Source organism: Capra hircus, chromosome 7 (genome assembly GCF_001704415.2).
Source record: "Capra hircus breed San Clemente chromosome 7, ASM170441v1, whole genome shotgun sequence".
NCBI lineage: Eukaryota > Metazoa > Chordata > Mammalia > Artiodactyla > Bovidae > Capra > Capra hircus.
The window spans coordinates 8,495,148-8,520,216 of NC_030814.1; the positions used below are offsets into that span (position 1 = coordinate 8,495,148).

At 38.0% G+C, this 25,069-nt stretch overlaps 2 protein-coding genes across 16 annotated transcripts in view; one reads left to right on the top strand and one right to left on the bottom strand.

Moving 5' to 3' along the window:
* PPIP5K2 (diphosphoinositol pentakisphosphate kinase 2) overlaps positions 1 to 20,580 on the bottom strand; it is an 83,806-nt gene extending 63,226 nt beyond the window's left edge. For 7 of the 11 annotated variants that reach the window (XM_005683465.3, XM_013965805.2, XM_013965803.2 and 4 more), the window contains exons 1-7: positions 19,973 to 20,193; positions 12,739 to 13,125; positions 9,654 to 9,849; positions 6,910 to 7,000; positions 5,751 to 5,836; positions 4,267 to 4,421; positions 2,980 to 3,081 (exon numbers count right to left, since the gene is read on the bottom strand). In XM_005683465.3, coding sequence (XP_005683522.1) covers positions 2,980 to 3,081; positions 4,267 to 4,421; positions 5,751 to 5,836; positions 6,910 to 7,000; positions 9,654 to 9,849; positions 12,739 to 12,870 — 762 coding nt within the window. In that variant the 5' untranslated portion in view covers positions 12,871 to 13,125; positions 19,973 to 20,193. Of the gene's footprint in view, positions 1 to 447; positions 609 to 2,979; positions 3,082 to 4,266; positions 4,422 to 5,750; positions 5,837 to 6,909; positions 7,001 to 9,653; positions 9,850 to 12,738; positions 13,126 to 13,881; positions 13,999 to 19,972 lie in introns of those variants that run through there. The other 4 variants (XM_013965802.2, XM_018049995.1, XM_005683466.3 and 1 more) reach the window with 4 other exon arrangements.
* The window catches only part of GIN1 (gypsy retrotransposon integrase 1), a 34,108-nt gene continuing 29,374 nt past the window's right edge, over positions 20,336 to 25,069 (top strand). For 2 of the 5 annotated variants that reach the window (XM_005683467.3, XM_013965809.2), the window contains exons 1-2: positions 20,364 to 20,438; positions 24,316 to 24,396. In XM_005683467.3, coding sequence (XP_005683524.2) covers positions 24,362 to 24,396 — 35 coding nt within the window. In that variant the 5' untranslated portion in view covers positions 20,364 to 20,438; positions 24,316 to 24,361. Of the gene's footprint in view, positions 20,439 to 24,315; positions 24,397 to 25,069 lie in introns of all 5 variants that reach the window. The other 3 variants (XM_005683468.3, XM_005683469.3, XM_018049996.1) reach the window with 3 other exon arrangements.

Genomic DNA, 25,069 nt, shown 5'->3' on the forward strand with positions numbered 1-25,069 from the left:
ATTTTACGTGTGAAAATTCTCAACATTGGAAGAGGTTATAAGTAATACAGTAAAACTGGTAAAATGAGGTTCTCTCTAAAAAATAATTATACTGAACATTATAAGGGAATACTAGAATGCATAATGCTGTGATCCTTCTCAAACTGTTTTAGTTTAACAAAAGGTATAAATGACTAAAAAATTACAGAAGAAAGTAACCACCAAAATAAAGATCTAAGCGTGGAAGGAAGATTTATAAGGGCAGTGAGAATTCAAAAGCAGACAAGAGAGGGAAAGGCACTCTAAGCAAATCTAATAAACGCAAAAGGCAGATGAACGAAACAGCATGGCATATTCAGGTGAGAGTACGTTATTTGCTATGGTTTCTACTGTAAGAAATAAGGTTTGTAGTACAGAGGGCAGGCCATGAAGTAGCTTGCATGCCAGCCTTAAAAGTCTGATTATTACCTTGTGGTCAATGAGGATCCACAAGAGAATTTTTAAGAGGAGGCTCATGATTCAGTTTACACCTAAGAAAGAACTCTCTATTAGACTCAGAGAAACAAAAGGCAAGGGAAAAAGGGAAAGATACATTCAACTAAATGCAGAGTTCCACAGAATACCAAGGAAAGAAGGTCTTCTTAAATGAACAATGCAAAGAAACAGAGGGAAACAACAGAATGGGAAAGACTGGAGATGTCTCGAATAAAATAGAGACTTTAAGGGAACATTTCATGTAAGGATGGAAACATAAGAGGACAAGAAGCCTAAGAACCTAACAGAAGAAGAGATTAAGAAGAGGCAAGAATACACAGAACAATACAAAAAAGGTCTTAATGACCCGGATAACCATGATGGTGTGGTCACTCACCTAGAGCCTGACATCCTGCAGTGTGAAGTCAAGTGGGCCTTTGGAAACATTATTACGAACAAAGCTAGTGGAGGTGATGGAATTCCAGCAGAGCTATTTAAAATCCTAAAAGATGATGCTGTTAAAGTGCTACACTCAGTATGTCAGCAAATTTGGAACACTCAGCAGTGGCCATAGGACTGAAAAAGGTCAGTTTTCATTCCAATCCCAAAGAAGGGCAATGCCAAAGAATGTCCAAACTATCATACAACTGCACTCATTTCACATGCGAGCGAAGTGAAAGTGAAAGTTGCTGAGTTATATCTGACTCTTTGAGACCCCAGGGACTATTCAGTCCATGGAAATCTCCAGGCCAGAATACTGGAGTGGGTAGCCTTTCCCTTCTCCAGGGGACCTTCCCAACCCAGGGAATGAATCTAGGTCACCCCCCACTTTATAGGCGGATTCTTTACCAGCTGAGCCACAAGGGAAGCCTAAGAAAACTGGAATGGGTAGCCTAGCCCTTCTCCAGTGGATCCTCCTGACTCAGGAGTTGAATCTGTTCTCCTTCATTGTAGGCGTATTCTTTACCAACTGAGCCATCAGGGAAGTCCACATGCTAGCAACGTAACACTCAGAAAGTATTGTTACCCTGCTTATTTCACTTATATGCAGAGTACATCATTCAGAATGCTGGGCTGGATGAATCACAAGCTGGAATCAAGATTGCTGAGAGAAATTTCAACAACCTCAGATAAGCAGATAATACCACTCTAATGGCAGAAAGTGAAGAAGAACTAAAGAGCCTCTTGATGAAAGTGAAAGAGGAAGAGTGAAACAGCTGGCTAAAAACTCAACATTAAAAAAATTAAAATCATGGCATCCAATCCCATCACTTTGTGGCAAATAGAAGGGGAAAAACGTGGAAACAGAGACAGACTTTATTTTCTTGGGCTCCAAAATCACTGTGGACAGTGACTGCAGCCATGAAATTAAAGATGCTTGCTCCTTGCAAAGAAAGCTATGACAAACTTAGACAGTGTAATAAAAGCAGAGACATCAATTTGCCGACAAGGGTCCACGTAGCCAAAGCTATGGTTTTTCCAGGGGCCATGTACGGATGTGACAGTTGGATCATAAAGGAGGCTGCACGCTGAAGAATTGAAAGTCCTTGGACAGCAAGGAGATCCAACCAGTCCATCCTAAATGAAATCAGTCCTGCATATTCATTTGAGGACTGATGCTGAAGCTGAAACACCAACTGACTCATTAGAAAACATCCTGATGCTAGGAAAGACAGGTAAATGTAGAAGGGGTCAGCAGAATATGAGATGGTTACACAGCATCACCAACTCAACGGACATGAATTTGAGCAAATTCCAGGAAATAGTAAAGGACAGAGGAACCTGGTGTGCTGCAGTCCATAGTGTCGCTAAGAGTTGGACACAACTTAGCGACTGAACGACAAGTTACACACAGACTGGCTAAAGGTGAAGCAATTAAGACCTTACTTGTCACCAACAGAAATCACACCTATTTTTTTGTAATCAATTATAGTTGTCAAAGCTATCTAAATATTTTTTACTCTGATTGATGCTTAGAAACTGTGGTGGTTATTAGACTCTAACCCACTATATTTTGGATTTTTAAATATTTTGATTAACTTTATTTCAATAAGATTTGTCTCCACTGTAATCCTGTGTGGTTTATTTTAAGCACTGAGGAATATTATTCTATAAAAAGCATCCATATGCTTAGATTGCCAAAGACATTCATTATGTAAATAGATTAAGAATCTCTAGTTATAAAGAAAGAGAAACAAAATAGAGGTCAGAGATAGCTAACTAAATGGACTTCCCATATGGCTCAGCGGTAAAGTGTCTGCCTGCCATGCAGAAGACCTGTGTTCAATCCCTGGGTCAGGAATATCCCCTGGAGAAGGAAATGGCAACCCACTCCAGTGTTCTTCCCTGGAAAATTCCACTGACAGAAATGCCTGGCAGGCTACAGTCCATGGAGTTGCAAAAGACCCGGACATGACTTAGCAACTATACAACAACAACAACAACAACAGCTATTGTAAACTCTTTTTTCTGATATCACTGGTAAACTCAAAATACAAACTTAAAATATACTTTACTCAATCCTACCTTAACATCAGTACCATCTGTAGGCATAAACTCTTCATATATATATGAGCCTGTTTTTCGTACATTGCTTTCTGGGGAGTAAACACTACTTCTACTGCCAATCTGAAAATAAAAGAAGTCTATCAATGTAAAAACCAAATTATTCTCTTTATAAAATATTCTCTTTTATCATTTATTTATATCATTGATATTCTAAAAAATTTTTTTAGTCTACAAATATTTAACAACACATTATGTAGTTGACACTGCATTATTTCTTGCTATAACTTAAATAGCATAAAAATAGAATGAACGCTTAGAACAGTGTTTCTAAGATTCAACCATATTGCTGAAGGTGAACTCTGCTTTCTCATTACTATAGAATTTTCCTCTGTATAAGTATTCAGTAATTCATTCATTTGCCTATAATATATATCTAGGCTGTTTTCTAAGATTTAGCTAGTAAAGCAATGTTGCTTCAAATGTTCTTTTAAATATTCCTGTGACAAGTATGTGCAGGAGTGTTCTATGGCATATACTCAAAGGGAAACCGCTAGTGATAGAATATGCTCACATTCAACTTACAAAATAATGCCAAAACCTTTTAAAAACCATTTTGAATTAATTAGAGTCTCTCCAGCAATGTGTAGGTGCTCCCACTTATCTATAATTATCTACAACTCGGTATTGTCAGACTTAATATTTGCCATCCTAATGGACAGAGAACACATACCTCGGTGTGTTCCTGCTTTGCATTTCCATGACTGCTTATGAGTACATGTGCACTTTTAATACTGACATACTGCTAAGTTATATTTTAGAAGAAATATTGTGATTTAACATCTAGGCTTATGCTCATTTCCCAACTACCTCAATCTTTTTGATCTTGCTGATTCAGAAAGTAATTTAATGTCATTATCTTTTAGATTTGATTTACATTTTTTTATTATGGGTGCAATTTTGAGCATACTTCCATGTATTTAAAAGACCACTGGTATTATTTTTTCTAGGAACTATTCATTTGTAGGCCATTTTTCTAAAAAAATTTTGATCTTTACCTGAAATTCTCATATGATAGATTCATAAATGCAAGGTAAAAAGAAGATCTAATAACTTTCTTGGTATTCTGTATGTAAATTTAATAACTAGAATGATGCCTTGTTTCTCTAAATGATGACATCAAGTTTATTAATCTATCTCTCAATGATACATTCTTAAACATAGTTTTACTAAATACTTGATTACTTTTAGTAAAATTTATGCAACAATGTATAAAGAACAGTAGTCACTAGGCTAACAAAGGTTTACCTTTCGAAAAAGTCTTTGACTTCCACCACCAGCAGAGGTTGGATAATAAATGTAAACATTGTGATCTTCTGCACTGACTGGCTTTTCTACAAATGGCTTTTGGAAAACTTCCCCGTTTACTTCTACATGATCTTCCCCTTCAATCAGATTGCATTCTACAAATCAAACATAATAGCAAGAAAAAAGTTACATACTGCTCAGTACCTAGATATAATATAACCACAATATTATTATTGAGGACTTGTTCACTAGAACAGAGGTTACAGAGAAACCTAACTGCGGATGATGCACTGATTTGTGTGTGTGTGTGTGGCTGCGCTGGGTCTTCGGTGCCACAGGCGGGCCTCCTCTCTCAGCTGGCTTCTCCTGTGCCGGAGCACGGCTCTGGGTGTGTGGGCTTCGGCAGCTGCAGTCTCTGGGCTCAGGAGTTGCAGCACACAGGCTTAGTCGCTCTGTGGCACGTGGAACCTTGGGGAATCAAGCCCTTGTCTCCTGCATTGGCAGGGGAATTATTTACCAGTGGACTACCAGAGAAGTCCTTGATTTGATTTTAATTAAAAATATTTATGCAAACGTATACCAGTATTTATTATCTATGATGACCTAAGGAAATATATTCTTCAAAAATCTAATGGACCTGCTATAATGTTGGTATTTGGGTTTTAATCAAAGTTGCTCTAATGTATAACATGGTCACTAAAATTCCCCAAAACACTGTTATCAGAACATTCAATATTAAAACAAATAAGCATTTACCTTGCCCTTTTACACTATGTGTAACTTACATGCTATGCTGTAAATAAGCAGGAAAATGAAACAAAAGGTGCTTTAAAATATTAATCTTTCAAAATTCTTACTCATCAGAAGTATAGTTGTGGCATACTAGCATGAAGTTGGAGAAGGCAATGGCACCCCACTCCAGTACTCTTGCCTGGAAAGTCCCATGGATGGAGGAGCCTGGTTGGCTGCAGTCCATGGGGTCGCTAAGAGTTGGACACGACTGAGCGACTTGACTTTCACTTTTCACTTTCATGCACTGGAGAAGGCAATGGCAACCCACTCCAGTGTTCTTGCATGGAGAATCCCAGGGACGGGGGAGCCTGGTGGGCTGCCGTCTATGGGGGTCGCACAGAGTTAGACACGACTGAAGCGACTTAGCAGCAGCAGCAGCATGAAGTTATGTTATAGACTCACTTACTTCAATCAATACAAATTTATTAAGTATGTAAAAATTCTTATGATTCTCAGATATATCAAATATGGACCCAATAAATATATGATATACACCTCCTAGTTATAGTTAGCCTTCTAGCTCATAATATCCCATTTTAATTGAAATTTAATTGCCTATTTGGATCATTAAAAAAAAATTGAATAGAATGCATAAGTTGTTTAAATTCTATTTAATTATAGAGGAGAGTGGCTCAGAAGTCTTTGTTAAGAGACTTTTAAAAGAGAGCATGTTTGAAATCTCTTACTCTTACCTTTGGGATTATTTGGGTCACGGTTCAAAATTGCATAACGAGGAAGCAAAATACCTTCAGCTTGAAGAATACTATACACTTCTCTCCTGAAGAAAAAAGAGAATACCCTTATTGTTTTGCTAATGTTTCATGACAAGTATATTATTGTACTATTTATAAAGTATATTACTACTTTTCTATCACTAAAAAAGTCATGTATATAGTCTTTCTTTATAAGTAAACAAATGTCATTTAAAATACTGAAGAAACGTATTCTAAGGAAATATTCAGTAATATCAGAATAAAAGTGTATGTACAAAACTTTCTGTGGCATATTAAAATATTAATTTTTAAAAGTGGGAATGTAAATGTATAAAAGAGAAATGGCTAATTTAAGTTGCTATATCACAGACAAAATATCAACTAAAGTATTAAAAATCTTATATTCAAAGAATATTTAATGACACAGAAAAATGTTTATGGTCTTTAAAGAGAATATTGATCCTAATTCTGTAAAATGTGAGTGCATATATGTATTGCTTTCTATATGAAAAAATATGGTAGATGCAGTGGCAGGGTTAAATTAAATGCCTTTCTTCATTTTATTTTCTAAATTTCTCAAAATGAATGCAGACAAAGACACACACACACAAACACACATATATGCACTCCACATATATTTACATTTGTAATATACAGACATCTATTAATATGAAAACCTCAGAAAAATGTTATGTCAGATATTAATAACATTACTAAGAAAGGAAATAAAATAGAAAAATAAAAACTGTAAGACCTTATACTTTATATAGCATTTTCTTATATATAACCTCTTACTGTAATGCTAACACAGAATAAAATAGAATGCTAGTGAAATTATAAGGGTAGCCGTTAATAGCATCAGTTAAATGCAATATATGCATTTGTATTTTACAATTTCTTTTAGATATCTATGCTTTTGATGTGTTAAATGAATTGCTAAGATATATAGTAACATATTTCTCAAAATGGTTCCACTTTACCATAGTTTCTTCATCTATAAAACTGGACACAAATATTTATTACTAAGTATTATTTCAAGGATACCACAAATTTATATATATTGGTACCATGCCAGCTTAGGTAGATACTAAATAAATGTTGATCTTCCTCCCTTACTTCAGCCAACTTAACCACTCACCTATCTTGTATGAGATACTGCATATTCAAGTCATTGATTACAAATGGATTCCTGAGTTTGGCATAGGCAACTGCTTTGTCCAGTGGAAATCCTAAGAATACATATTATTAACATACTCTGTACAATCTCAAGGTAAGTTGACATCTCTAACTTAATCAACTTTAATTTATGCCACATCCCATAAAAGGCTAATTTCATTATGCATATAGCTGTTTTTAATAAGATATAGAATAATAAATACATAAAACTTGATTTATCTTGTACTACTAAATCAATCTTATTTTTTCTTAATTTGATTGGTAAGGCACAGCAAGTCAGTGGTTATATAACTCCATTTAGAGTACTGATATGTTTAGTTGACGCTTCAAAGTCAGCTGATAGAAGGTAAGACTACCTCATACATAAACAGAAATCTATACATAAATAACACAATTGTATTACAATCATCTGGTGGTCTTTTTAAAAAAGTTTATGTGACTCCTCACTTAAGATATTTTGATGCTATACACACAAATTAGCTGATGATTCAAAGAAACTGAGGCATCTTTAAAAACAGCAAAAGAAAAAATTTAATTTATATTAAAATTAAAATAAATTAATTAAAATAATAATTTAATATAAAAATTTATATTCAACAGACATGCTCCAAATATAAAATATATGAGCAGAACATGCTTGCTGTTATTGATACTAGGTCAATGTTCACACAACAGAAATTACGTTCTTAAGATTTCTAGACTTTGATAAAATTACTAATTACAATGAAAAACAAATCAAAAAGCAGATTTATAATAAGAGATTTTTTAAAATCTAAATTATTTTAATGGTTATACTTCATTTTCTGTATTGACACTAAAAGACTCCAATTTTATTCATCAACATGTATGATTAAGAATGGTAGGATACAAGAGAAGTTAAAAGCATAAACTAGGTCATAACTCTATCTTTCATTAGCTGTGTGACCTTGGGCAAGTTTATTTCGCATCTCTAAGTCTCCAATTCCCAGCTGTAAAGGAATATTTTAACAGTCTTACCTAGAAAGGTTTTTGGGAAATCAAATAAAATAGTCCATATGAAACATTTATTACAGTATCTGGCATAATAACTATTCAATAAATGTTAACTTATTATTCCCTAAGTAACAATATTTTAATACGTATCTTTTCTAAGGAAAAGGGTAACAGCAGGCACACATATTTAACTATAGTATGCTACATTGTATCTGTGAAGATACTATTTTGTAGCATTATCAGAATAGTTAAGAGAGAAAGTGTTAAACCTGAAGTTAAAAAAAAAAACTATGGTTTAAAAAAATTTTATTTCTAAATTAACATTTAAATACTCTATACCAAGAATCACTTGGCCACAAATCACAGACCCTTCCAGTTTTATGACTAAGAATTCATCACTTACTGTAAAGATATCACAATGTCTATGGTTTGAAGCCTTCTAACAGAATTCAGGAAATAAGAAAACCTTATATAATCATTACCCTGCTTTTGCTGCTGTTAAAGAGAGAGCATACGGGATACGACCTTAGGTAGTAAGTAGCTAGATTTTATAAGCAAATAACTAACTTTCACTTAATAAATATAAAGAACCATGTGATAGTAAGGAAAGAACACCTTACCCTCCAGGTTAAGCAAACTTTTAAGATTCTCTGAAATGAGTATCTTCAGTCTGTAAAGAAGACCAGGGCTTTGGCTTCTACGTGAAATAATGAAAATCGATACATATCTCCTCTACGGGAATACAGATTTAACCTGCTGCATCCCCTTATTGCTAAAGGCAATGCTTTTTAAACACCTAACTACAGTGAAACTTTAACACAACTGGAGCTCAGTTTGGTAACAGAAATGATTTACTGTGAATACATTTATTATATGAGTGCATATATTTTAGAGTTCTAAGTAAAAACTCAGATTCTTTGGTTATAAATTTTCAGATATACACAATAACTTTTGATTAGTGCACTTTGTCTGACTCTGCGAACTCATGGACTGTAGCCCACCAGGCTCCTCTGTCCATGGGATTCTCCAGGCCAGAGTACTAGAGTGGGTCACCATTCCCTTCTCCAGGGGATCTTCCCAACCCAGGGATCAAACCCAGGTCTCTGGCATTGTAGGCAGATTATTTACCATCAGAGCCACCAGGGAAGCCCAAACTATGAAGTAATACTGAAGCTTAATTGATATTTCAGTGTGATTTATAAAAAACAGCAAATAAAAATTCAAATATTTTGTTCTTAAGAAATAAAGTATGAATAAGTATAGGAGGAATGACAGATCATTTTCTGTATGGTAAAACATATTGGTTTATAATACTCAAAAATCAGTAATTTATTAAGAAACTTCAGAGTTGCAAACAAAGATATACATTCAAAAGTTCATCACAACTCTATTTTTAATAGTAAAAACTGGAAACCATCTTACTTTTAGGATATTGGTTAAGCATAATATATTATATCCACAAGATGATATATGATCATACAGTTAAAAACTAGCTTTTTTGACGAATGAGATAATGGAGAAAACTGCTTGATGTAATTAGGTTAAAAATTAAATATAAAATTAGAAATACAATATAACATTAAATGCTTTTTTAAAAATAAACACAGAAAGACTGGAAATATATCAAAATGTTAATATCATTTATCTGTGAGACTAGGTGAGTTTTATTTTATTTTTCCATTTTATCTATTAGTTTTATAGTCAGAGAGGTTTCCCTCCCTGTTTTTTTAATACCTTTAGAATGAAAAGAAATAAGACAATCACACAAAGGCCAGTTTTCCACTGGTTCATTCAAAATAACATCCTCTTCAAATACTACTACTGTGATATATTTAAATAAGGAGATCCGTTCAAGAATTTCCTTCATTGGTTTGGATTTGGATTTCTTTGCCATGGAACATATTCCAACCACAATCTGCCTTTCTGGAGGCTAAAACAAAAAGAAAACAAAAATAAGGTTGACTTGATAACATCTCCAAAGTACAGCTATCTTAAATCTCTCTCAGCAGTAGATAAGGCATGCAATGAATCAATAGAAGTGACAAATTAACCAGACAGACATTTTTCAAGATTATATTGTTGTTACAAAAAAATAGGTTTATACAAAGGTCTGGAAATAATTTTTTTGAGTTTCAGAACACCACTACAATTTTCATTTAGTTTTCAAACTTAAATACTTCTTTAAGTGGCTCAGGCATTTATTTGCCTTCTTCACACCAAAACAGAGCAAGTAAGGCCTAAAATAAAAAGGACAATGGGAGAGAGATAAAGAACTCTCTTTCCTAAAATAAGACGTTCTCATTACAAAGCTATGCAGTGTTAAACTACTTTTGTAGATTGAGTTTGAATGTATGTTGATCACCAATGAAAACTTAAAAGGAAATTTCAGAGAAAGCCACACTGCTCAACAGCGGTGTCTATGCTTTTGACACCCCAACCTCCATACTCAACATAACTAGTTTACAGTGTTGCTCATCTCTGGTACCCTTGCGACAGCTCAAATGCCATGATTCAGCCTGAAATTTAAAATGCAGAATACAGAAACAACTTACGAGGTTCTTTAATTATTCAAGATGCATCCTAAGGTCTTTGCATTCAGATACTTTGGGCTTATCAAATATAAACCAGTGGCCACTTTTCCGTTTCAGGTCTTCTCTCTTCAGTATTTCATGTGACATTATAATCTGGGCTCAAAAGTGTTTCACTAGACTCTCTTATTATAAATCTAAAAGTAACACTGGATAACACCTGAATCGTTGTTCTTCATGCTTAGCATTGTTTGTTTATTGCCTCCTCTCACTCATGAAATTTAGAGTTCAAAACTGGTACTGGATTAGATGTTACCAAAGACTGTAAATCCTAACCTCCCCAGGATCTGCTTTCCCTCTGATCATTCACTCTTATGTTCTTCTTCAATTCTTTCCTGATCAAAAGCCTTGACACAGTTCATTATGATGTTCCTAATGTAGACTTCCCCAGACAAGAAGAGTATTCAACCTAACATCTTTGATATCTTAAAAACAGAACAATCTAGAACATATCATTTCTTCAACCTATTGGTCAAATGAACCAAATCAAGCTCCTCAGAAGTAACAACTATGCACCACCAATGTGAACTCAATTTAATTAATACCAGTCTTCCAAGAACTATGCTAAACACTGAAGAGTTACATATATAGGAACTCCCTGTCTTCAAGCGCTTTGAATCTAACAGGGAACACAGTAATACAGTTCATAATGATAACAGAAGTACAGACGTCAAAGTACAGAAGTAGTTCTAATGAGAAAACATTCAAGTTCCTCATGGGAAAAAGAGCCAAGGAGAAGGGAAAGAATGAACAACACAAAATCTGAGGTTTCAAAGAATAAAAAATCATTCACAAAGTATCCAAAAAGAAGAGACATTTCATAGAGGTCAAGGAGTACTTAAAATAGTAAAGAGGCACAGGACAAGATGGAGTATGTGGGAAATAATCTGATACTGCTGAAGCATAAAAGACAGAAGAGAAGACACACAAGTGCAGTTCTAGACACAGGAGAAATAAAAGTCCTTATATGGAAGAAGACGCGACATGGTTTATCAGTGCTATTCTCAATGTGCTCAGAAGAACTCTAACAAAGAGGTACGGGTGGCAGAGGCAGAATCAACAGTACTTTCCAGTCTAAGTCAGTCAGGGAAGCTCTGCTTTTATGTTACTGGACTTATACACTCTAGATGAAGACGTTTTAGCTGATATGAAGTTTGAAAATCATCACTTTTTTCCTAGGGGTGAGATGTGGGGTGGGATAGATTTTAACATTTCAAATATATATAACTGCACCGTGAAAGCTGTTATTAAATAACTATGACAATATTTGAAGTCATCTAATAACTATTTTTAGTACATTTTTACTACTTACATCAAGTATAACACATTTTTGTTTCAAAATGAAATTCTCTTTTCAATTGGCAATATAAGAAAAACATATTTTATATAAGTTTGTATTTGAAATCAGTTCTGTACGTGTAAAGGGACAAAAATGATGAGCAATAAAAATGTTGAGCTAACCTTAGCAAAATAAACATAATAAATATTTATTAAAGATTTGGTATGGTTTACACACATACACATACAAACTCCCATAAATACTTGAGGTAGTTTCTCCTAGTTACACATTTTAGACTTCTGAATAGTTAATAAATAGGGGTATCTTCAGGTTAATAAGCACCATTTGTGTTGCTGCTGCTGCTGCTGCTAAGTCGCGTCAGTCGTGTCCGACTCTGTGAGACCCCATAGACGGCAGCTCAACAGGCTCCTCTGTCCCTGGGATTCTCCAGGCAAGAATACTGGAGTGGGTTGCCATTTCCTTCTCCAATGCATGAAAGTGAAAAGTGAAAGTGAAGTCGCTCAGTCGTGTCCGACTCTTAGCGACCCCATGGACTACAGCCAACCTGGCTCCTCCGTCCATGGGATTTTCCAGGCAAAAGTATTGGAGTGGGGTGCCATTGCCTTTTCCAAAACTCTTTTCCTTATGGCCCTGATTACTCTTTCTCCTTGTCACTTTTTCTCCCCAGCCCTGTGTTATACTAGGCATATCACTGAAAGATACTAAAATAGTCATTATGAAACAACTTAGAAATGTGACCTCTAATTGTCTTCCTGAAGCACTATAGAGTCAATAGTGTTGCTAATAAAACACAGTCCGTTTTTTCAGTTTAAAAATTTCCAACAAAATTCAATGTGGGGGAAAAAAAAAATCTTCCCTGTTTAAGACAATGTATCAATTCCCCTTCACAATGATCAGTAAAAAGCTTACTGGTCTTCAAGGAAACACTTACAGACTCATCTTCCTCCTCCTCATCTTCATCTGCATGGTGGAAGAAGTGTCGATAATTTCCAGCGTTTATTTCTGTATCTTCAGGTCCAACAAAGAATCTGGGGGCTTCACTCATTTTTATTTCATTTGACATAAATAGAATTTAAATGTGCTATGCTAAAACTGTTTCTAAATAAACAGTACCTGAAAAAAGCATTCTCTCTATACTAACTGACACATGGGTCTGTTGCAGCTTGTTTCTGCTTATACAATCACTTGAACGTGTGATGACAGTTAGTTGGCAAGTGTTCATTTGTTCTCAGATACCATTACTTCATTGTTGATGCAGTTTAAAAGACAAAGATAGTGAGGCTACTTCTTCAGTGAGTTGATATGGCAATCCTTTTACCTAAAAAGCAATGAAAAAATTAATTTTGGAGACTGTACTTCAAAAACACTCAAGTAGAAATAACTTTGACATTTGTAAAATTATTACCAATAACTTGATTTATAAATGAAAAGACACTTTCTCTCATAAATTTGAGAAATTTATACTCATCTTCAATATACATACTGAATATTTGACAAAGATGATACACGATAACAAGATTAAAAGAAAAAGACTACACTAAATTCCTCAAGTCTAAAAATGTCTAGTGAATTAACAGAAAATTACTCAAATTATAACAAAATCATAAAAAGACAAATCCCTCTGGACACAGTTTAGTAATATCTGAAGAGCATGGAAAAGAATAGATGAAATATAATGCAAGCTTAAAAATGACTGACAACTATACAACAATCTAAAATTACATTAAATCAATTTCTAAAAGGCTTCAATTTGTAAATGTTAAATCTGCAAAGTTTTTTTGGGGACCATAACCATTCTGCATTTTGGTCTCATATATAAATCAACAAAACAATATTAGAACGAAACAAGATTTCATTATAACAGCAGCTCTTAAACTTTTAGAGTCAAAAACTCTTTTGCAATACTGTATAATAGCTATAAATGAAGTATAACCTTTAAAAATTGTGAATCACTGTACTTTATACTTGAGTGGACTCTGAGAGTTGGTGATGGACAGGGAGGCCTGGAGTGCTGCAGTTTATGGGGTGGCAAAGAGTCAGACACGACTCAGTGACTGAACTGAACTGAACTTACATAACTGTTGGTTAATCACTAAGTCAGGTCCAACTCTTCTGCGATCCCATTGACTGTAATCCACCATATTCCTCTGTCCATGGGATTTCCCAGGGAAGGATACTGTTAAAAGTTAACCTATTATAGATGGAGAAACAGTGGAAACAGTGTCAAAGACTTTATTTTTTTGGGCTCCAAAATCACTGCAGATGGTGACTGCAGCCATGAAATTAAAAGACGCTTACTCCTTGGAAGGAAAGTTATGACCAACCTAGATAGCATATTCAAAAGCAGACATATTACTTTGCCGACTAAGGTCCGTCTAGTCAAGGCTATCATTTTTCCAGTGGTCATGTATGGATGTGAGAGTTGGACTGTGAAGAAGGCTGAGTGCCGAAGAATTGATGCTTTTGAACTGTGGTGTTGGAGAAGACTCTTGAGAGTCCCTTGGACTGCAAGGAGATCCAACCAGTCCATTCTGAAGGAGATCAGCCCTGGGATTTCTTCGGAAGGAATGATGCTAAAGCTGAAACTCCAGTACTTTGGCCACCTCATGCGAAGAGTTGACTCATTGGAAAAGACTTTGATGCTGGGAGGGACTGGGGGCAGGAGAAGAAGGGGACGACCGAGGATGAGATGGCTGGATGGCATCTCGGACTCGATGGACGCGAGTCTGAGTGAACTCCGGGAGTTGGTGATAGACAGGGAGGCCTGGTGTGCTGCGATTCATGGGGTCACAAAGAGTCAGACACGACTGAGCAACTGAACTGAACAGTATTAGATGTGGCAATACAAAGTAAACATGAACCTTTTTCTTAAGGAGCTTAAGGTCTAGAAGGAAGACAGCCAAGTAAATTAACATTTTCTGTTTTAGTGCGGTAAGTGCACCAACAAAGCTGGACAACAGAAATATGCAGTAAGGTCTCTATTCATCTAAGGAGGCAACAAAGAGAGCTTTTTATCAGTACATATAAAAGCATGTTCACTTACATATGCACATATGTATGCAAGTATGTATATATGTACACACTTTATGGCATTACTTTAAAATTGTACTTTTCCCCTAATTTAGCTACTCTAATGAAAGCAATAAAAATCCTGTTCTACAGGCAGAGTTGAAAATTAATTTTCAAAATTAGCTAGTGTCCATCATGAAAAGTCTAGAGTACATAAAAATGAAATTTTAGAGATCAATAATACCATGACCCAGTGGCAGAACTACTGAATGTAATTCCTAGTTATGGAATTACAGGGCTGTATTTACTACTGGTCCCTTTACAATATATTTTCCCAAAAGTTTGAGCTACTTTATACATGTATTATGTGTGAGTAGAAATATGCTTTTGGAGAAAAATGTGTATCCTGTACATTTCTTCCAAGAGTATTAATGAATGATTTATCTGTCCTCTTCTCTTTATTTAAATTCTGTTTCAGTCTTCAACACTGCTTTAAGTATATAAATGTATGTCCCCCATCTGATTAAGAGTTTAGGTCTGAATGTCTCATTCACTCATTTGGAGAGAGACAACACACAAATCAACAAATAAATGTATATTAGGAAGACCTCAATAATATAGTGATATTTGAGTAGAAATCCGAATTAAATGAGGAAACCAGTCATGGAGTTATATGCTAAGAGCATTCCAGATAATAAACAAACTATAACAGTCCTAAAACACAGAAATACTTGGCATATTTCCTATGACCAAGGAAAAGTAAGGAGACCACTGCAGCTGGAGCAGATCAAGAAAACAAGGAAAAAATGGCGGGAAATAAAGTTGGAAAAGTACCTAGGATGCATACAGAGGACTGAGAATCCCCAGTAAGTTTTCAATTTTATTAAATGTGACTGGATTTAAGAGAACGGGAGAAATAGAGGCAAGATATACTGACAATTCTTTAGAAGGGCTTTGCTATAAAGGTAGGCAAAGGCCTTCTTTTTTGTTTCTCTTTTGATATATGAATGATACTTACAAATACCAGCTAGTGGTTAAAAGTGTGGATTCTGGAGCCAAAAAGACTTGATGGTGAATCTTAATTCCAGTAGCTGTGTGACCTTGATCAAGTTATTTAACCTCTCAGAGCCTCAGTGAAAGTGAAGTCACTCAGTTGTGTCCGATTCTTTGCGACCCTGTGGACTGTAGCCCACCAAGCTCCTCTGTCCATGGGATTCTCCAGGCAAGAGTACTGGAGTGGGTTGCCATTTCCTTCTCCACGGGATCTTCCCGACCCAGGGATGGAACCCAGGTCTCCCGCATTGCAGGCAGACGCTTTAACCTCTGAGCCACCAGGGAAGCCCAATTGTACCTACCTTTCAAGTCCTTTGACAGATTAAGTTATATTTTAAAAGGTCTTATATCCCACTGGAGAAGGAAATGGCAACCCACTCCAGTGTTCTTGCCTGGAGAATCCCAGGGATGGAGGAGCCTGGTGGGCTGCCATCTCCGGCGTCACACAGAGTTGGACAGGACTGAAGTGTCTTCGTAGTAGTAGTAGTAGATCCCACTGCTCAGGCAATATTCCATACCAAATTATCAAAACATTTGGGAGAAGGGCCCAGGTACTTTTATGGCTCCTCAGATTCTAACGTGCAGCTGACTTTGAGAACCAGTGTACAACTCAAAAACAGAAGGGGGAGTATAGAACAATGGAAGCACAAAGTAAGCAAAACATGTGTTTGCTCCTTCTGAGAGCATGCTATTATTATAGCAAATCTGATGATCTGATAAAAAACGCAAGTGATGAAACAGTCTTGTCTTCTCGATGCTTGGCACATCAAACATCAAGTACCTAACAAATATTCCTCCACAAACTTTTTCTTAGCAATTTCCAAGATTTTTTCTCTGAATCATTCCCTTTGACTTTTGGTCACCTGCAACCTTGACACTATTTAACTGTTTTGGTTACATATATCCCTTCAAAACATGATAAGCTTCCAAGAGAATGAACATTTATTCAACATTGCTACCTGATAAGTAATTTGTAAACTCAGAGCCTCCCAACACATAGCCTCAGCATGAATCAATACTTTAAGCACATGCCCAAAAAATTGCCTCAGCATTTTTGGCACCTGGAACCCCCTGGCCAGTTGCCTCCAACACTGCTCTCTTCAGTTTCTCCTGGAAACACTGCACAAACACTTATCATTTTCCATGCATGCTCTAACAAGAAAGAAAGTTTGGAAGCAGTTATGACTTCATGATTTAGCAATTATTCTCAGCCGTACTAGGATTAGAGATATTTTCCTCATTTGATAAATGCTTACAGTACATAAATGTCCATCATTATAAATGAGGTTCACATGAAGCAAAGAAAGTTCTAGAAATTCAACTGTAATCACACAATCAATAAGAGTTGTAAAAACAAATCAAATCCAGGTCCAAAGACCATCATAAACACTTAAGGGCAAAATCAGGACTCCACAGTCCTTATCACAGCATTATAGTGAGTGAAGTCGCTCAGTCGTGTCCAGCTCTTTGCGACCCCGTGGACTGCAGCCTACCAGGCTTTTCCTCCCATGGGATTTTCCAGGCAAGAATACTGGAGTGGGTTACCATTTCCTTCTCCAGGGGAATCTTCCCGACCCAGGGATCAAACCCGGGTCTTCCGCATTGGAGGCAGATGCTTTAACCTCTGAGCCACAGGGAGGCCCTATTAAGTATGTGTAATTAAGCATTACACATACTTAATAAATACTTATAAAACTTAAAGTATGAAATAAATCTATTTTTTGTTCCCCCCACCCAAGTGGAATCTACACTGAAGCACAAGATGAGATTGCATGGGCATGACAGGAGAGTAAAGACATTCTAAATGAATTGCTGTTTCACCTGAATCCCTGATAAACCAAATATAGCATATGCATTTCCACATTACAGAGTATTTCAATCAACCTACATCCTCTGTCATAAATTCCAAAACACGTAACTCTTTGACTTTAAAGACATTAAAGACATTATATTATACAAATATCAAAGTTGAGCCTTTCCCATTTTTAAGATTCTTTCTATAGCAATAGTCCCATAAAGGACTGGCTACATCAGAATTACCTGGGAATATCTGTAAAAACCAAAGTTACTAGACCTACCACAAATCTTCTGCAGCAGCATTTAACCAGATAATCTATATTTTAGCAAATCAGTGTACAGCCAGATTTGGTAATCTGTTTATTTGTGCAAAACAAATACCTCTTAAGGCTGATTCTAAATTTGAAATTAGTACATGCTACTGAAGTATCCACACTCAAAAGCACTGGTTCTCAAACTCTCATTGCAATCACTTGGAGGGCTTGTTAAACAACTAAACTAAGAGCCTGGAAGTCACACCTCTGCCAACCCTCAAACACCCTCTCCCATCCTTTATGCTCCATAGCATTCTGGATCTGGATCTATCTTAATGTTTCCACTAGAGTTATGGTTTTCCTCCCCAGCTTTTTGTGAAAATTTTCAAATATTCAGAGAAATGGAAAGAACAGCTTACTGTAAACTCCTATATACCCACCACTGGACTCAACAAGGGCTCTACTATCTAAGCTGTTGACTTCAACACATGCCACCTCTAAATACTTTAGTATGCATCTCCCAAAAGCAAGGGCATACTCTTACATAACCACAATATCATTTCCACATAAGAAAATCAATGGTTCTACCATACGATTCAAATGTAGTTGAATGGATGCTTTTAGAGAACAAAGATGTCATATATATACATTCCCAGTATTTTTACATAGCATTTATTTGGGTGAGGAGTAAGTGTTCCACCAATTGCTAAATTTAACACCCTCTCAACAACCACCCTGCAAGTCAGGAGTTTAAAACTTAAACAGCAAGCTTTGATTTGATACAACCTGCACCTTCTGCCCAACCATTTAATCACTTGCTTTAAACAAGGCCATGTAAATTATTTTGGCTTCTGAATTATTTAATTCTGCCTCAGAATAGTAAAGCTCCATGAAAACAGCTTGTGCCGGTCGTTAGACACAAGCAGAAATCTCAAATATTTTTCTTAGCAACACTTTCAACTACTGAAAACGTTAGGGAAGAAACTGGAAGCCATGACGCATACTGGTAGGACAAAGGTAATGTAACAGCTAAAAAATTCAGATTGTTGAAGTCTGAAAAACCGGCTTTTCAATACAGGTTCGAACGTTTACTAGCAGCAAAAATTTACTAGGGCAAGTTAAGTGAGGCTTAGAGATGAGCCTTAGTTCCTACCTCTGTCAAATGAGAATAATAGTCTAATTCACCTCACAGAATCGTTCAGAGAAGTACAGAACAAAAGACGTAAAGCACTTGGGACACACAAGAACTCAGTGAATTGCAGCTATCTTTTTTTAATTTCTTGAAACCAAACCTTTATTTTTCACGCGGAATTTTCAGCAGCGAAGCAAAACCCTGTCCCACTGCAGAGCTAAGATCAGCAGGGAGGCTTCCTATTACCACAGCCAAGCCTCCCCGCACGCGGACGCCGAGGCTAGCGTTCTGCACAGGACTGCAAAGGTCGCAGGCGCCAGGAAGCCGCGGAGAACCTGGTCCGGGGTCCCCAGCCTTCACCCCTTCTCCCTCGGAAGCGCGAGGCCGCCACCCTCTCCCAACCGGTTCGGCGCGACAGGGACCCGCAGGCTCCTCCGCGGAGGAGGACGGGGCTTTGGGTCTCCTCGAGCGCGGCCTCAAGCAGGGTGGAGGGAGGAGGCGAGGGGCAGAGGGACGAAGACTGAGGAGGGAAAGGGAAAACAGCCGTTCTCCACCTCCCCTCCCCAAACTCGAGATTGCCGACTCTGGTGGAACGAAACCGCCAGAGCCTCGCTAGCGCCTTGCGAGCTAAGGTGAGACCTCCGTTATCTCAAAAGCCCAGAAGAGGGAAGGAATGGAGGAGGAGGAAGTCGCGGAGGAAAAATGCAGACGCCGAAGGATCCCTTCCAGGCTGTGACGGCCACTCCTCCACACCCGGGCCGCCTTTCTCTCTGGCCACACGCCCCGCGGAGGAGCGGCAGCCAGAGGTTTCACACAGCTGCCTTGCGGCGGCCGCAAACCTCCGGGGACTAGGCTCCGCATCTCCATTCTCCACGGTTCTCCATTCTCCTCAGTTCTCGTCCCCCCGCCAACCCCCGCACCTGCCACGGCTGCGGTCGTCACGGGAACTGCAGGAGATGTCCGAGTCCATTCAGGGACTCCATTCCCCCCCTTAATCCCGGGGGAGCGGAGGTTGCGGGGCGGTCAGGATTGAGGCGCCCGTCAAAGACTCCAGCTGCTGGCAGGAACGTGGGTCCTCTCTCCTCAGCAGCAGCTTGAAAGGCCCACAAAAGAGGTACCGAAGCTACTACCGCAGCTCGCGAAGCCCGATCACGCCTCTTCCCCTCCCCCTCCGGGTCTCACACAGAAACCTCCCCGGGCGGAATGATTTCCGGCGAGAGCCAAACGGTCCGCGCCTAACCTTTTCTGACCGCGGCTCCGAGACACCCGCCCCCGGCAGAAACACGCCCCCTGTAAACCACCACGCGGATAGTTCCGCTTCCGGCAGCACCACATAAGTCGCGAGAGGAAGCTTAAGTCTTGACGGTAGCCTTTTGGACCACTTCGGTGAGTGGTCGTTTTAGTGTACTCTCACAGCTGCTGATCGTTTTAAAATGAGGCGTGACCTGACTAATTTCAAAGCCGGGAGAGGCGACCGGTTTAAAGGGTTTAATTGGCTTTGTGAAGATTGCGCAGGCGCCGTTGGGGCGGGAGGGCCCTGTTTAGGGCGTTACGCCGCCGCCGCCCGCTGAGCGGCCAAGGGGAGAGTTCCTTAGTCGGGCTGAGGGAGGCTCCTATCCAAGATAAAATTATTGGAGGAACTAAGTAATAAGTATTAACAGTATTCGCTGTTTTCATTTAATGTTTTACCAGGGACAAAGTGTGAAAAAAAAAAACCAACTAATTGAACCCTTTTACTTAACGGGTCATTTTCTTGCTTACGCTAAATTTAGCTGGACCTTGCCCCTAAGAGTTAGTTAACAAGTAACCAGAACGCTCTGGAAATGCTCGAAGTGGCGTCTGAAACAGAGCAAACTCGGAAGTTGAGTGTGGCATTTGGCTGAAAGGAAAGGATTCTCCCCCGCTCCCCTTACTTTATCCTGTTTGTCATTTCATCAGATATTTCCCGTTTTTGCCCCAGATCAAAAATCGGGGAGAGCAATGCGAGCTTACAAGAGAATCTTGTCCTTTTGTTTTAAAAGAAAATTACACCTCTGAGGGTTTTCTTTTAAATTAGTAAGTCGGAACCAAAATGGAAAAATAGTTTTTTTAAAAATTCATTTTTCACACGTGGCTCATTTGCATATGGATATTAAGGCGTTTTTAAGTGAAATTTGCACGCTGAAGCTAAGCAGGTTATAGGGAAGTGTCTTGTGTAATTGGATTTCCCAGTCGTCTTCGTTAACATAAAATTGTGCTCTTCCAATTTTTCAGAGATTGAAATAGAGTAATGCAGGAATAAAATTAATGATCCCAAGTAAAATGCTCATTGAAATATTACAGATTTTAAGTTTTAAAGTTGAAACTCCTTCATATTATAACCTTTTAGAGGCTTAAATTAGGTGGTCCTGCTGGGTTTTGCCCTAGGTGAAACACAGTTAAATCCTAATTTTATTTAAAGTGGTGCTTAACTGCTTTTGTTGCACAAGATAAAATTACTAAAGGAATTAAGTAATAAGTATTTACACTTAAAAGAAGTATTCACTGGTTTCATCAAATGGAGTAGCCATCATGGTCAACAAAAGAGTCCCAAATGGAGTACTTGGATGCAATCAAAAACGACAGAATGATCTCTGTTCGTCTCCAAGGCAAACCATTCAATATCACAGTGATCCAAGTCTATGCCCCAACCAGTAACACTGAAGAAACTGAAGTTGAACGGTTTTATGAAGACCTACAAGACCTTTTAGAACTAACACCCCAAAAAGATGTCCTTTTCATTCGAGGGGACTGGAATGCAAAAGTAGGAAGTCAAGAAACACCTGGAATAACAGGCAAATTTGGCCTTGGAATGCGGAATGAAGCAGGGCAAAGACTAATAGAGTTTTGCCAAGAAAATGCACTGGTCATAGCAAACACCCTCTTCCAACAACACAAGAGAAGACTCCACACATCACCAGATGGTCAACACCAAAATCAGATTGATTACATTCTTTGCAGCCAAAGATGGAGAAGCTCTATACAGTCAACAAAAACAAGACCAGGAGCTGACTGTGGCTCAGATCATGAACTCCTTATTACCAAATTCAGACTCAAATTGAAGAAAGTAGGGAAAACTGCTAGAGCATTCAGGTATGACCTAAATCAAATCCCTTATGATTATATGGTGGAAGTGAGAAATAGATTTTAGGGCCTAGATCTGATAGATAGAGTGCCTGATGAACTATGGAATGAGGTTCCTGACATTGTACAGGAGACGGAGATCAAGACCATCCCCATGGAAAAGAAATGCAAAAAAGCAAAATGGCTGTCTGGGGAGGCCTTACAAATAGCTGTGAAAAGAAGAGAAGCGAAAAGCAAAGGAGAAAAGGAAAGATATAAGCATCTGAATGCAGAGTTCCAAAGAATAGCAAGAAGAGATAAGAAAGCCTTCTTCAGTGATCAATGCAAAGAAATAGAGGAAAAGAACAGAATGGGAAAGACTAGAGATCTCTTCAAGAAAATTAGAGATACCAAGGGAAGATTTCATGCAAAGGTGGGCTCGATAAAGGACAGAAATGGTATGGACCTAACAGAAGCAGATTAAGAAGAGGTGGCAAGACTACACGGAAGAACTGTACAAAAAAGATCTTCACAACCCAGATAATCATGATGATGTGATCACTAATCTAGAGCCAGACATCTTGGAAAGTGAAGTCAAGTGGGCCTTACAAAACATCTCTACGAACAAAATTAGTGGAGGTGATGGAATTCTAATTGAGCTGTTTTAAATCCTGAAAGATGATGCTGTGAAAGTCCTGCGCTCAATATGTCAGCAAATTTGGAAAACTCAGCAGTGGCCACAGGACTGGAGAAGGTCAATTTTCATTCCAATCCCAAAGAAAGGCAATGCAAAAGAATGCTCAAACTACCGCACAGTTGCACTCATCTCACATGCTAGTAAAGTAATGCTCAAAATTCTCCAAGCCAGGCTTCAGCAATATGTGAACTGTGAACTCCCTGATGTTCAAGCTGGTTTTAGAAAAGGCAGAGGAACCAGAGATCAAATTGCCAACATCTGCTGGATCATGGAAAAAGCAAGAGAGTTCCAGAAAAACATCTATTTCTGCTTTATTGACTATGCCAAAGCCTTTGACTGTGTGGATCACAATAAACTGTGGAAAATTCTGAAAGAGATAGGAATACCAGACCACCTGACCTGCCTGTTGAGAAATCTGTATGCAGGTCAGGAAGCAGCAGTTTGAAGTGGACATGGAACAACAACAGACTGGTTCCAAATAAGCAAAGGAGTACGTCAAGGCTGTATATTGTCACCCTGCTTATTTAACTTATATGCAGAGTACATCATGAGAAATGCTGGGCTGAAGAAACACAAGCTGGAATCAAGATTGCCAGGAGAAATATCAATCACCTCAGATATGCAGATGACACCTTATGGCAGAAAGTGAAGAGGAACTAAAAAGCCTCTTGATGAAAGTGAAAGAGGAGAGTGAAAAAGTTGGCTTAGAGCTCAACATTCAGAAAACGAAGATCATGGCATCTGGTCCCATCACTTCATGGGAAATAGACGGGGAAACAGTAGAAACAGTGTCAGACTTTATTTTTTTGGGCTCCAAAATCACTGCAGATGGTGACTGCAGCCATGAAATTAAAAGACGCTTAGTCCTTGGAAGAAAAGTTATGACCAACCTAGATAGCATATTCAAAAGCAGAGATATTACTTTGCCAGCTAAGGTCCATCTAGTCAAGGCTATGGTTTTTCCTGTGGTCATGTATGGATGTGAGAGTTGGACTGTGAAGAACGCTGAGCACCGAAGAATTGATGCGTTTGAACTGTGGTGTTGGAGAAGACTCTTGAGAGTCCCTTGGACTGCAAGGAGATCCAACCAGTCCATTCTGAAGGAGATCAGCCCTGGGATTTCTTTGGAAGGAATGATGCTAAAGCTGAAGCTCCAGTACCTTGGCCACCTCATGCGAAGAGTTGACTCATTGGAAAAGACTCTGATGCTGGGAGGGATTGGGGGCAGGAGGAGAAGGGGACGACCGAGGATGAGATGGCTGGATGGCATCACGGACTCAATGGACACGAGTCTGAGTGAACTCTGGGAGTTGGTGATGGACAGGGAGGCCTGACGTGCTGCAATTCATGGGGTCACGAACAGTCAGACACGACTGAGCGACTGAACTGAACTGAGGGACAAAGTGTAAAAAATAATCAGATTTGACCCTGACAGTTCATCAATTAGGAATTGTAATCAGCTTTATTGCCTTTTCTTACTCCTAGGTATTTCAGCACACAAGCAATTATTTGTCAAAGAATTCTTGAAAATATGAGCATATCCAAAAAAAAGAAGATGAAGACAATGTAAGATTTATGTTATCTTCATCTTTATAACTCAAGCCACCTAATTCTCCCTTGTAAATGATTTCTTTCCTTAATAATATTTGCAAATAGACATTTTGTTTATATTTGTTCTGAGTATTACAGCTTAAAGCCATTTTCTCAAATTTACTGCTGGTTGGTTTGGGGACCAAGTAGTGAATGTACTTTCAAGAAGGGAAAAATTATTAGTTCTTTTAAGTTTCACCAATAAATAAATAGCAAACACGTGCAGGAAACTTTTAGCCTTCCACTTGGACTTCCTTGGTGACTCAAATGGTAAAGAATCTACCTGCAATGCAGGAGACCCGGGTTCCGTTCTTGGGTTGGGAAGAACTGGAGAAGGGAATAGCTACCCACTCCAGTATTTTGCTGGGAGAATCCCGTGGACAGAGGACACTGGTAGGCTACAGTGCATGACGTTGCAAAGAGTTGGACAGGACTGAGTGACTAACACTGTCACTTAAAAGGCTATACTTTTTGTGAACTGATTTTTCTTTCTTATGCATTTCTGTTTCTTCCTGTCCTCTGTCTTTACTGACAGAACAGTATTAAGTATTATGGCTGATAAATACTTAAACATTTTAACAATAATTATATATTGCTTTACCATATGCAAAGAGCATTTCAAATCCATTATCTCATTGATCTTTATAAT